Raw genomic sequence first — 14,085 nt, forward strand, 5'->3', positions numbered from 1 at the left:
AAATTTTCAGATATTACTTTGATTTTTATTTCATTCTAAATAGATTATTGATTTACATGTATTTATGCTTTTAATGTCAGGACCATGATGTAAAACAGTTTTTTAACTGATCTTGTTATCCTGATTAAATATATTTGAATAAATAAATAAACATCACTCATTACCCCGGCCCCTCTCTCCCTCTCTCTCTCATGCTTTCACTGCGATCTCTTAGCGAGTACTCTTATCTACACAAAAGCCATCATTTGCATTTGAATAAGCCGTGCCCTTTCATGTAAGGAGTGAGCTTTTAAATTGTCTTTTGATCCGAACTCAATCCTTTTCTATTATTTAGTACCAGTGAACATTCTGAAGGAAGTCGAAGCGTACTGAATAATAAGGTCCCCAGTTCACGGTTCAATGAAGAAGTGCTTTTTTTCTGTGGCGGATCTCAACGTGACTCTCCCCGTTTCTCTTCCTCTCTCTCATATTCATAACATTCTGTGAGTTGATCTACCATATACCACACAGCGGCGTGAATGGGGGGACTCAAAAGCCACATAAGATAGCACTATCATTTTTAGCTTGGTGCACAGGTACAAAAGCGACATTTTAGGTAGAGGCCATACAATGTGAGTGTGTGCGTTTGCCCATCCATACAGCACTCACAATCAACACACACAGAACAAATAAAGAGAATAGCTCACCGTGTGTGTGTGTGTGCTAAAATAGCCATATTTCAAGTTCAGAGAAGGGCGTAAACTTTATCTTTGAACACTGCAAACTGGACCACCGACCACTCCTTTCATTTTTGCAGATATCGAACGCGTTTGCCTCTCATTCATCATTGGATTCGACATCCAACACGATCTTCGCGGGGGAAAAAACCCAGACAATCGTCAATCAGAAGGAATTATTAAGACTCGGAAATAAACGCGTTTTCTAGGAGGGGAACAGGAGCGGTTTACCAACATGGACCAGGACTATGGCGACTATGGTGGACAGCCTCGTAATGGGAACTCTAACAGCGTCCACTTTGCCCAGTTCTTGGGTTCTAGGAAGATGGGACGACATGAGGAACCGACGGCTGATGAGGTCATGGAGACGATAAAAGGCGTTGTTAATGATTATAGAGTGAACAGGCGCAGTCCCCGGTCTTATGTTATCATCGTCACCCCAACTGAAGTCATAGTGAGAGAGAAAAGTAAGGTTCATTTTCATAATTTTCTTAAAAACTGTTACCTTCATAACACTATGTTTACATTGATGAATTTAATGTTTATTATTATATTTTCAGTTGTTATTGGGTGTTACTATCAAAATTTGTTTTAAGATCTTTATCATCATCTTCATCATCATCATCATCATTATTATTACTATTATTATTATTATTTTTTACTTTTATTATTATTATCATAACTATTATCATTATCATCATCATCATCATATATATCATCCACTCTTACTATGACAGCATACATCTACATTGTAATAGAGTACTACTAATATTACTTCTACTATTACTACTACTACTACTACTACTACTACTACATGTACCACTACTACTACTACTACTATATTACTACTACACTGTACTACTACTACTACTACTACTACTACTACTACTACTACTACTACTACTACTACTACTACTAATACTACTACTACTACTATTACTACTACTATTATTACTACTACTACTACTACTACTACTACTATACTACTACTACATTACTACTAGTAGTACTACTACTACTACTACTACTACTACTATTGCTACTACTATTATTACTACTACTTCTACTACTATACTACTTCTATTACTACAACATCAACTACTACTACTACAACAACAACAACAACAACTACTACTACTACTTCTATTAATACAACATCAACTAATACTACTACAACAACAACTACAACAACAACAACTACTACTACTATTTCTAATACATGTACAACTATTACCACTACTAATACAACAACAACTACAACTACTTCAACTATTTCCATCACCACATTCATCACCAAAAAGGCCTCAAATTGGATGGATTCCTGGCGGGGTGCAGTGAGCACTACCGGATTTCGGCTCGCAAGTCAGATCAAATTAACATCAGTGACAATAAATCTTGTGTAAAATCATAAAAAATACAAGAAAGGTTAATTTGCAATGCTATTATCATCTCCATACTTGGCTACTTCAAATTAAGATGGGAAATTCTTATATTTCATGTACCAGCATTTGGCCATTATACAGTTTCACCGCCGTAGTTTCACAGACTCATCTTAAAGATTATTATTTTTTTCACGTTTTATTTCACGTTTCAACAGGGTTGCCTAGCTTTTAGTTAGCAAACTTCCACCGATTTACTACTGAAATTAGACAAGCGCCAATTAGAGGCTTCATGCTCGGTACACTATTCTCTTCTTGAAAGTGAGAAGTTCTGTCAAAAGAAACCTTCTTTGAGGAAGGTTTGAATGAAAAAAAAATCTACAATGAGACTGATTGCCAAACAATACCAAATCAAGAATGAAACTGACTTTTTCAGACCTCTCATTTCTTTTTTCTTTTTTTCAAAGAAAGATACATTGTGAAACCTACACGATGACTGCTTCTCCCGCGCTGAGGAATCAGAAGTTTTTTTTAAACAACCGTTGATCGTTTGTACCATGGAGCATGGTTGTGCTAAGTCATGCTTGAGAATAATAAGGGTTCTTTTAGGACTTAAAGGAAAAGAGACCTTTCCGATACCCCTTCCATCTTTAACATCATCCATCAGTAGGCCGCCTCGAGTCTCGACAGTTTATCGAAACAAAATATTTTGTGATTTTCACAGTATTGTTATAAGCTACTGAAATCCTTGCATCTGATTGGCTAAGAGCAATTTTATCAGTGAAAATAACTGAAAACCGCTCAACGTAGCACTCCGTTGGTATACTTTTAACTTGTAACTCCATGCTTATTGGAACAGACGTCAATGATGTCTGGTCTAATGTATATACTCTGTTTATAACCCATATTGATTGGTATTGACTGGAGAATTTTCTCCATAACACAACAATTGAGCCAATAATCCAGTTTCATGACATCAATTTAACACCTTTTCACCTGACTGAACAGCAGTTAAAAATCAATTTTACACTTTTGATTTTCAGAATTCATTTCCTTTTCTACTGTCATCAGCACAAAAGTCCTTATAGATTTTCGCATGTAATAGTTGGCAAGATATCGCAGCTACCCTTGCACATAATAGAAAAAAAGTAATGTCGACAACACAAAGAATCTCAAAAACTATATATTTGTAAGACAAGATTGTAAATCTTCACAATATATTGGAAGTAAGTCTCATGTAAATTTCCATCGTATAGTATTGTTTATAAGTACAAAGACATGGGGATGGATGAACTTGATTGAAAAGGATCAATATTATTGGTGAGTAATAATGTTTGGTATTACTCAGGGCCCATGGAATGCCACTGATTATTGGTGAATGGACTCCCGAGACTAAAGATTATAGATAATAAATAAATGAATAAATAAATAGATATAAAAGCAATAGTTTTGGACCTACATGAAATGGCAATGGCATTGGCCAATATTAAGCTATAGGCCTACTTTGTGTAAGATTATGACCAAAGAATTTAATATTTTGACCAATCCTATTAAAAGTTATAGGCTCACGGTTGCTCTTCCATAAGAGCATATAACTCTTTTACATTTCTTTAAGGTTATAATTCCGAGCATTAATGGTCAATAATAGAGCTCTGATCACCATTATTATCCCCGACAATTTGGTAGGTCGCCCAAGCAGAAAAGGCATGAATTGGAAAGCCATTACACATTACGTATAGCAACGGTTTGTTGATTCTTAAGAGAATCACAAATGCATTTTATGAATTTAGAAGATCATGGAAATATCTTATCAGTGGGTCTTTTTCCTTAAAATTCTGTTATTGGGCTGGTTTGTGTTATAAAACTTTTCAAATCAAAATGATAGAAGAAGATTTGAGTTTCAATAACTAAAAACGATCATTGGTCACCACATTGCATCTTCTGAATCTAGATAGGCCCATGACAAACAACTCACTTTTTTTTTTACAAAACAGCTTTAATAACACATGTAGCCACAATTCCAACAGACGATTTATATCTAAATGAGCGACATAAAGATATGTAACACTAAGGTGAGGACAAAAATAGTGAATAGGACATTGTATTTTCATAAATCGAGCACGTTTCAAGAAAATCAAACTGTATCAACTGCCTGAGCAATAAAAGAAGAATCATTAAGTATTTACTATTATGGCAATAAATTTGGGAATACATTTTGTTCAAGAATAGGTAAAAAATTGAAAAATTCAATGTGTCTATATTCTTACGCATATAGATTTATACCAAGTAAGAATTTCTTTTCTTTCAATCCTTTTGTACAAGGAAATAAAGGTAAAAGATTGTTCACCTCGCTATAAGCAGGAAAAGACATTCCATTTGATTGTCACTTTCTATAGGAAGACGATGGTAATGAGCATCATTAAAGAAAGGCTATCAAAATGGTTTATATTAATTTGGTCCACAAGCAGTTGGTCTAATAAGATAGTCTAGTACCACATGGTTCAATTTGGTCTAATATCTGTTTGGTCTATACACTTCACTTGGTAAACGCCTCGTTTGTTTTGCTTGTTATGTTTTACTTTGCCAAATTTGGTCCATTAACAGTTCATCTATCCGAGATGAGTGGTGTTAAACCAAATAGCTATTAGATGAAATGGGTATAGATTAAGTGGAACATATAATGAGCTGTATGTCAATAATACCAATAGTTAAAGGAGAATGAAACCCTTGAAACCAGCTGAATCCATATCAAAGAGAAAAATCAAAGAAACATATTGTTGAAAGTTTGAGGAAGATTGAATGAATAATAAGAAAGTTATGAGCATTTGAATATTGAGGTCACTAATGCCATGTAGATCCTCCCATTGGCAATGCGACCAAGATCTGTGATGTCACACACGTACAACTCCCTCTTTACTTTAGTACTTATTTCACTTATATTCTCACTTTTATAGAGTCTATCACAAGATTAGGTGTTCTCTTTATGAGAGGACAAGTACAGAGGTTTCACAACATTATATCATTGATGAATCGTTTGTCATATGATTAGAATGAGCAAAAAGAGATGTTTTGGGGTATATTTTTAGTGTCCAAAAGGGGAGGGTTGTTCATCTGTGACATCATAGATCTTGGTCGCATTGCCAATAGGAGGATCTCCATAGCATTAGTGATCTCGACATTCAACTGCTCATAACTCTTCTATTGCTAGTCCTATTTTACTCAAACTTTTGTTGATCTTATTCTTTGATTTTTCTGCTTTCACAAAAGCTAACTTGCTCCAAGAGTTTCATTCTCCTTTAATGTGTAGACGAACTGGTTGTATACGGACTCGATGCAGACCCTGTAAGAAAACACCAAAGGGAAAGTATGCGATTTGGGTGGAGACTAATCGCAAATTTACCCTCCAAAGTATGAAATTAACGATAAATACTCGGTCCCTTTATAAGTGTCATGATGATGATACAGAGCATATGGCACGTACAGATAGAATGTATGACGTTTTATTTACACCGCGAGCCGCACCTCTTCATATAATATTTCCCTTATATTTTAATGTATAGCACAATCAGTGATGACTTAAGAATTGACACGCACACACACACACATTCTTGATATTGATAATTATATTGTGTTGGTAATTGGCACTTTGGGTGGTAATGACTTTGGACACGAAGGAAAAAAATTATTCTATAATATTCAATGATAAGTTTACTCCATTAAATACATTATCAGGATTTTAAGTTGAATCTATTACGTAATTTTGACTTACCTTTAATACATGCATTTCCGTATTATACGGGTCCATTTGTAAGTTTACATGCCATCAGGCGGCGTTCGAAGATAATACACGTTGAATGTTATTGCCATGTTACAAGGCCTACAATTTGGATGAATTTATTTGAAATGCTAGAGTAGTCTGAGAAATAAATTAATTGCATTGTTTGAGGTTCAATCATTGTAACTAATTACTGCATGATAATACTAGTAATAATAAAAACGATAATCTAATGATAATAATTCTAAACGAAAACAGACCGGAGATAGAACATTCACCGTTGCATCCTCAATGGAATGGAACAAACTCCCTCTCACACAGTGTCACATTAAGACAATTCCCAACAATTGGGTCATTTAAGAAGCCCCTTAAAACTTTTTTTGTTCTAGGCAACTGCCTTCATTTAATATTTCAATCTGATTCTTTTTTTTTTAATGAATTAGTTAAACTGAAATTGTGAGCGCTTTGGGCCATGTGGGAAAAGCGCGTTATAGATATTGAGTATTATTATTATAATTTTATATACATGTAATTTTAATTTATTTATGGTATTATATACTATTTCCTATCGTGATGTATGGCAATAACTGTGGTAACGTCAAAATTGTGGTTTTCGAAAGCAAATTTGGGGATAAAATGCCTTTTAAATGTTATGTTCGTGTAAGACAAAATATTTGCTGGATCTTAATGTGCATGAATACATTTCATTTGAAGAGTTGAATAGTGAATAACCTTCGAACCGCCTTAGTCACTGTATACTGGCCACACCCAGTAGAAACCGTCCGTCAGACACGCATGTACATGTAAAGATGAGCGCAAGAGACTACATGAAAAATAACGGAATGTTCTGATTATTGATTATATCATGAGGCCTGCACTATGTATAATAATAAAAAAATACATTTTATTCTTAAACCAACCCACACCCCATAATACCACACTCAAAAAACATTTCAGATGTCTATGTGGAATTAGTTAGTCTGAGCAAACTTACAAATTAGAAAAAAGTCTAATTTAAAAAATAATGTTTTTCCTGTTATTTTGAGTGTTTTTGATAGTGATGCTCTTCTACTGGAGTACAATCATGTATCTATTTACAGATATATATCAATATCAATGAACATATCAAAAGTAAATTGTAATCCACATTGTTCTTGAAATCCGGCAGTACGTTTGTCTCAAGGAAAAGGCGTGTGAAATACGCCTAAATATAAACAAATGTTTTGTCGAATTCTTTAAAATGAAATGCAATCATCATAAAAACGGTGAGCTCCAGAGCATTTCCAATACTGTATTTGCATGCCTTAAAAATGACATGAATGATAGACTTAGTATTGTGGGCTTACAAGGTCGTTCACTGTTAAATGTTACACGGTGTGTTAATTTTATACAATGTATGTTATTCCAATGATAATAAGCGGGGATATCTGGTAAATTTGGAGGGGAGTAGAAGGTAAATGGGTGTGTATTAACGTGAATGCATGGCAATAGGTTCAGACAAAACTATCACTGATGCCGTACAATCAGCGCCATATCACAAAGCTCTGATAGTGTTTGATCGAAAATCTAGTTTACGATTGATTACATTACAATCAGTCGGATGAATCAACCTTACGATCAATCACATAGTTTTGTGTTACATGCCCGTTAATGACAAGTTATATATTGTAATTTGGACCTCAATGGTTTTTATCGCATGATATCTATATTGAATATGCTGATCCTGATAGCGATTTTAATGTAACATAGTTTCATTACAAACAACTTCTTTTACATGATTTATGAGGTAATTGAAAAGTAAGTCATATATTTTCTTTGTTCAGGAAAGTTACAAAATACTTGTTTTTAAACACACTTTAATGTGCAGCAATTGATAATTAAGTCATATTTCATTGGAACATAGCTGGAAAATAAAACATGCATTCTTTACATTAGGCCTATAGGGGGTAATAGAAGTTATGCCACAATTATTGATAATCAACAGGAAAATTAGAAAATTCGCTTTTATACATTACATAATGACGTAATTAAAAAAGTCATGTTTTATTAAAAGTCGACATGAAATTTTGGGCTCACAACGCATCTTCCATTTGATTTTCTTTTACAGAACGTTAAAAAAACATGTTTAATTCAGTCACAATATGGTAATACGATATAGACTATTTTCCCATTGTACCTTAAGATGATAAGAAATGCTCTCTGACATAAAAATGTGACGCTAAAAATACACTATACTCCCGGAAGCGTTTTTACCAGACTACATGCATGTAGCAGAATGCAAAACTCTTGTTTCTGCCTTTTATGCATTTCAGAGCACAATGTCGAAAATTTGCTTATGAACCTAAGTCAGTCCAGTTGGCCAGTCACATATGCGATTTCAAATGGCCTATCGATACGTTTGATATTTTAAAGCAGTTATGCTATCGGATGCTTGACCGTCGTATCTGTGTCTCCTTTGTTACTGCATCACTGTAAAAACTGTGGTGTTAAAAACTGACACCAGTTGGTGTTAATAGAGGACCACACCCTGAGGTGTTAAAATTACACCCTAGAGATTGAACATGACACCAAAGAGTGTAAATGTAACAACCCAAGGTGTTGTAATAACACGTATGGGTGTTAAAATAACACCGTCAATTTAACACCGGTGTAAAATAACTGGTGTGGTCCTCTATGTACACCGGTTAACACCACAGTTTTTGCTGTGTGGATATTACTGTGTAGTCACGTGGTATTGAAAGTGAGGCGCCATTGTGCGAAGAGAACTTCGCGTTAAAGTTCAACCTGCAGTAGACAATAAGGGACCTGAGGATCTTTATTCTGTTCTTTTCTCACGATATCGTTACTTTTAGCGTTATTAGTCAAATCCAACACCACAATGTTTGATTCGTGAATGGACCGTCTGAAGAGAAATGTCTTGTTTAATAAATGTATTTAACTTCGAAGTCGACTGTCGATTAACAAAGGACCCTGTATTCACATTTGTCATTATCAAACAAAACGTTGAGAAATTGGCATATGCTGTTTTACATGAATGTGATGAAGAATTTAACTTTATTTCAGAAATGTCTACAATAATGAAAAAAATCAACAATTTTATAACTAGAGTGATATTTATTATTATATCACATGTTTTTAATCAAAGAAAATAATCTATAATTATGCCACTTGTGATGAAAAAATAAATGTGGAATAGTGACAATTTTGATTATGACCTTTAGATACGTATTAAAGGTTTATTTCCGTCGAGTCCATTTAAAATAATTTTCGAGTTAAATTTAGGAGAATCGACTTCTTACTGATCATAGCATACCAATCACAGTTGAAATAAGTCAGAGTTTTAAGTCAAAGTCACTCACTTTAAATCTGAGTAGAGTCGACCCCAGCGTGGCGCCATTTTCATCAAATTTGACACCAAGGATAATAATGGAGTATTGTTGGAGGAGAAAAACAAAACGGACAGAATCACCTGGAAATGTGCACACATAAGAAGATGCACTCGCGGGTAAAGAAATTGATTATGGCTATAAGAAACGTTTTACCAGGGAATTTCCCCTGGTTATATAACAGGGAAAATTGAGTGTCACTGTTTTCTCTCTGAAGTGGCATGGGGGCATTTTAGATACTTTTATGTATCGTGCAACTGTGTTATAAGAATTCGCCAATATGACACACTTAAAGAATTCAATAGACAAAATACTTGGTTGATGTATAGTCCATGCTTCTCTCTTGCTGCACACAGGGAGTGGGGAGATGATAAAGTAGGTTTTGGTCTGATATATTGTATTGTAGATGGGGGTGTTAATTGATGCATTCAGTTATGCATGTAATATTTTGTCTTTTTTCCAATATCAAATTTCCTTTGCATTGCAATGTAAACTATTTTAATGTTCTTTATTGACCCCATGGAAGAACAGAGTAATTATGTTAATGACTCTGAAATGGGCAATCCTTTCGATAATTTTATCTATTCAACATATTTGCAATTAATTTTGTTTATTTCAATTGATGCCATCTATGTTATTTATTTATGTTATATATATTTATGTATTGCGTTTTTTAATGATCGGAAAATGAATAAACAAACCAACAAGTCAAATTTGTCACCACTGGAAATAAGGGTATATTCACGGTTGTGAGGAAAACACCGTGCAGTTTATTCGAAAGTTTATGAAGATTCACTTAGTGTTTGCATAGAAGTGCCAGAAGAAACGCTGCCCAAAGGGAAAAGTAAGTTTTATTGTCTTGCTTCCGCGGTGGCATTGGAGGTTTAATCCTCTCCTCAAGACGACAAAAAGTCATTATAGTGTGAACAATGGAGTTGGACAATTGGCCAGTGATGTGATTTGATGATTCAAGTCTCAAGAGGTTTCTTTGAAGCTTCTTTGCAGCGCATTGTTCAGATCAAATGCCAGACACAGAGAGATATTTGATGCCATGAACTACCAGGTTAAAATATAAGTCCATATACAGATATACAGCGGTAACCGAGATGTATTTTAATCCTACACTCTCTCTCAAAAAGGAAGGATACATGTAAATGGAAACATAAGGAAACATACTGTACATGCAAATAAAACAAAAACACGTTTTATGACTAATTTTCACCCAACATTGCATAAACTTTAAATGACATTAGCGTTATTTATACAATAAACATGCATGTTCCCTCTATTTTGGGTAAACCTGTTTTTTACAATGCTTATACATTGTAGAAAGGGTTACTATGAAGCCGCCGAGCAAGAAAAAGAAAATACAAACATATCAATAATGAATTTTAATAAAGTGTGTGGACCGTTGTGGCCCAGAGGATTAGTCTCCGGACTTTGAAACAGAGGGTCGTGGGTTCGAATCCCAGCCATGGCGTAATTTCATTCGGCAAGCAATTTATCCACATTGTGCTGCACTCAACCCAGAATGGATACCTGGCAGGAATTTATTCCTTGAAATGCGTGTGCGCTGTAATCTTAGTATTTACGGCTGCCAAGCTACACCTGGAGTAATAATATCCAAGTCCTTTGGAAGCGCATATAGAGACATTATTCATAATGTGATATGCGCTATACAAGAACTGTGTATTATTATTATTGTTGTTAAAGTAATTGATAGATTCTGATTAATTATTGGCACTAATACAGAAGAAATATTATGAAGCCCAACATTCCATAGAAGTAAGGTTTGAAATTCTAGTTTAGACTAGGGTTAAACCTCGGTTTAATAATCAGAATACCACGGCCCGTATCTGGAGTCGGTTTTAACTTAAACCATTGTCTAAGTCTGGCCTGAAGGAGCCAAAAGCTAAACAATTCTGCTTATATTGTATATTTCTTATTTCTACTATTTTGATTCCCTTTGCTTTCATAACAAAGAAAATATTTCAGGTATCATTCCAGAAAGTTCTAAATGATTTTAGTGTCAGAAGAGTTAATAAATTGAACGTGTAATAGAGATTTGTGCCCTAATTGGCTTTCCATAGTTAAACTACAACTTTAAACCCGAGTTCAGAATACGGGCCATAGACTTTATAACATTATTTTGTTACATTTCCCATGGTTGCTGGCTCATTCACAGAACACACTGGCATTATGTAATCATTTAAGAAGGTACGTGGATAATATTATATCTGCAATGGGGGTTATTTCACTTGGATAACTTTACGTCCCATCAAAAACCAATATTATATTTATGAACTCCATATGCAAATTATACTGAAACTTTTTTTCACTGAACTAACAAGTAGGAGGACTTCTGTCTTTTGTCCGGGGGAAATGTACTTCGTGTATGATAAGGGTATACATTATACATACATTGTACATACCATGGTTCTTTAGCCTCCTACTCTGTGACCAGGTTTCCCCGCATGGCTTAAAATTAGGTGAAATAATATTTTTCTTGCCGCCTTTTTCCTTTTTCGAGGTGCAATGGGGCGAACGAGGTGCGCACCTTCAAATAGCAGTTTGGGTGGAGTTCAAATTCAGCTTCCCATACAGCGACCCTGCGACAGTGACGTCACTTTGTCACATTATTGTCGTGCAGTATCGGCGGTAGGAATGCACGTCGGTCGTTTGCTTGTATCATAAATACACATGCACAATACAGAAAGAATGTACGTTTTGATATTTAGGCTCTATATAAAAATACAATAAAAAGCGAGGTTCCCTTGAGTATTGTCAGTCTATTTTCGATGTAATGTAATGGTATTTTCATTTTGAAGGCAAGTGATCACGATAATGACCTGAAATTTAACAATAATATGCTATCACAAGCCATTAAGCTGTATGATAATAGATCAGAGTTGTTTACACATTGCTTACCATAATGAAGGTGCCTATCCTATACTATGGTGAAATGCCTATTAATGAATTATTTTAATACTCAAGTATATAATGTTGTGACCCAGTGTATCAGTCTCCGGACTTTGAAACAGAGGGTCATGGGTCGTGGGTTCGAATCCGAGCCACGGCGTAATTTCCTTCGACAAGAAATTAATCCACATTTCGCTGCTCTCAACCCAGGTGAGCTACATAGGTACTTGGTATGAATTAAGTCATAGAATTAAGTCCTCGAAAAGCAGTGCGCGTAACAGCATGATATGCTAAGGCCAGATTAATATACGCTGCAATAGAAACTTCTGATTAAGTAAGAGTTCAGCGTTAATATTCAGGATGATTGTCCCATCATAATTATGTAGGTCAATTATAATTTATAACGCCTTATTATTTTTATTACATTACGAACTTTTAACGTACAAAATAACAATTTTAAACTTCAGTTGCATAACTACTCAATGCGTCTCCCAAAAAAATCATCAAATTTTAACACTAATTGTGAATCAGTTTCATTAGTGGTCACATCAGAACCACGCCATTTTTAAATATTTTTTTGGGCCATTATAGCGACCGAGTCAATTGTTAGTTGAATAATGACCCAAATGGGAAGTCCCCCGCCCCCCCCCCCCAAAAAAAAAAAAAATATATTTGAATAAGTATAGAAAGCATTTTGAAAAAAATTTGGAAAGTTGTTTTAAAAAAGAGAACAGCACATAAGAAAAGCTGAGAATTGAAAGTTTGAACAAAATCGCCAAAAAAAATGCAGATACGAATGACTTTCTTATGAGCAGTTGAAATCTCTATTGGGGTTTCAAATTGGCCACATAGTATTAGTATCCCTCCATGTGTTTCCTCTAAGCTCCCTAATTACAAAAATGTAATGATTATTTCAGTTTCAATTGAATTATATTTTTCTTGTATGACATCATATACCGTACGAAATATGCAGTGTATTTTAATGTTCATTGCCCGAAATTAATGGTACGTAAGTCTTAAAGAGAACCCCCCCCCCAAAAAAAAAGAGAAACATCAGTGGGAGAGTTGTCCTTAGAACTAGTCCTATTCTACTCAGAATATTGCAAATGCTACTCCAACTACTACTGCTACTTCTACTACTACTACTTCTACTACTACTACTACTACTACTACTACTACTACTACTACTACTACTACTATTACTACTACTAGTAGTAATAATAATAATTATAATAATAATAAAAATAAAAGTAATGATTTTGATAATGGTAATGATCATGATAATAATAATGATAATGATGATGATTATAATAGTTATAACAATAATTATAATAATGATGTTGCTGATAATAATGATAACAATTTGATTTCTCAAATTAATTAAGGCCTTTTTCAATTTTGTATCGTCGATATATCCCTTTAACCCGTGACAAGGATAAGGCGTGGTGGTATATTTTTACGGCTTCTTTGTTCTTATGTAAATAAAGGATATTTGTCATATTTTGTTCCACGTTCTATTTACCTGTACCAAATTCATTTAGGGTTTGGTACAAATATTCACTAAATCCATTATCACAGTCTTTCAATGGTTTTCGGGTGACCGCAAAACCTTTTTCAATCTAATAAAAGTACCCTTTAGTCTAGTTTGTGAGGTGATTTGATTTGTGTAGCGTTGTGGCCCAGTGGTTTAGTCTCCGGACTTTGAAACAGAGGCTCGAGGGTTTGAATCCAAGCTATGGCGTCATTTCCTTCAGCAAGAATTTGATCCATAATGTGCTGCACTCAACCCAGGTGAGGTACATGGGTACCGGCAGGAAGTAATTCCTGAAAAAATAGTGAGCACCTGAATCCGAGGACGAGCTAAGCCTTGAGCACCTAACAAGGTGGATATGTGCATGCGCTATCCCTAT

At 34.7% G+C, this 14,085-nt stretch overlaps 1 protein-coding gene across 1 annotated transcript in view; it reads left to right on the forward strand.

The window, feature by feature from the left end:
- Positions 1 to 264: 264 nt before the first annotated feature.
- Positions 265 to 14,085, forward strand: part of LOC129278947 (uncharacterized) — a 48,120-nt gene continuing 34,299 nt past the window's right edge. The window contains exon 1 of the mRNA XM_054915073.2: positions 265 to 1,183. Coding sequence (XP_054771048.2) covers positions 952 to 1,183 — 232 coding nt within the window. The 5' untranslated portion in view covers positions 265 to 951. The remainder of the gene's footprint in view (positions 1,184 to 14,085) is intronic.

The sequence above is a fragment of the Lytechinus pictus genome, chromosome 16 (genome assembly GCF_037042905.1).
Source record: "Lytechinus pictus isolate F3 Inbred chromosome 16, Lp3.0, whole genome shotgun sequence".
Taxonomy (NCBI): Eukaryota; Metazoa; Echinodermata; class Echinoidea; order Temnopleuroida; family Toxopneustidae; genus Lytechinus; species Lytechinus pictus.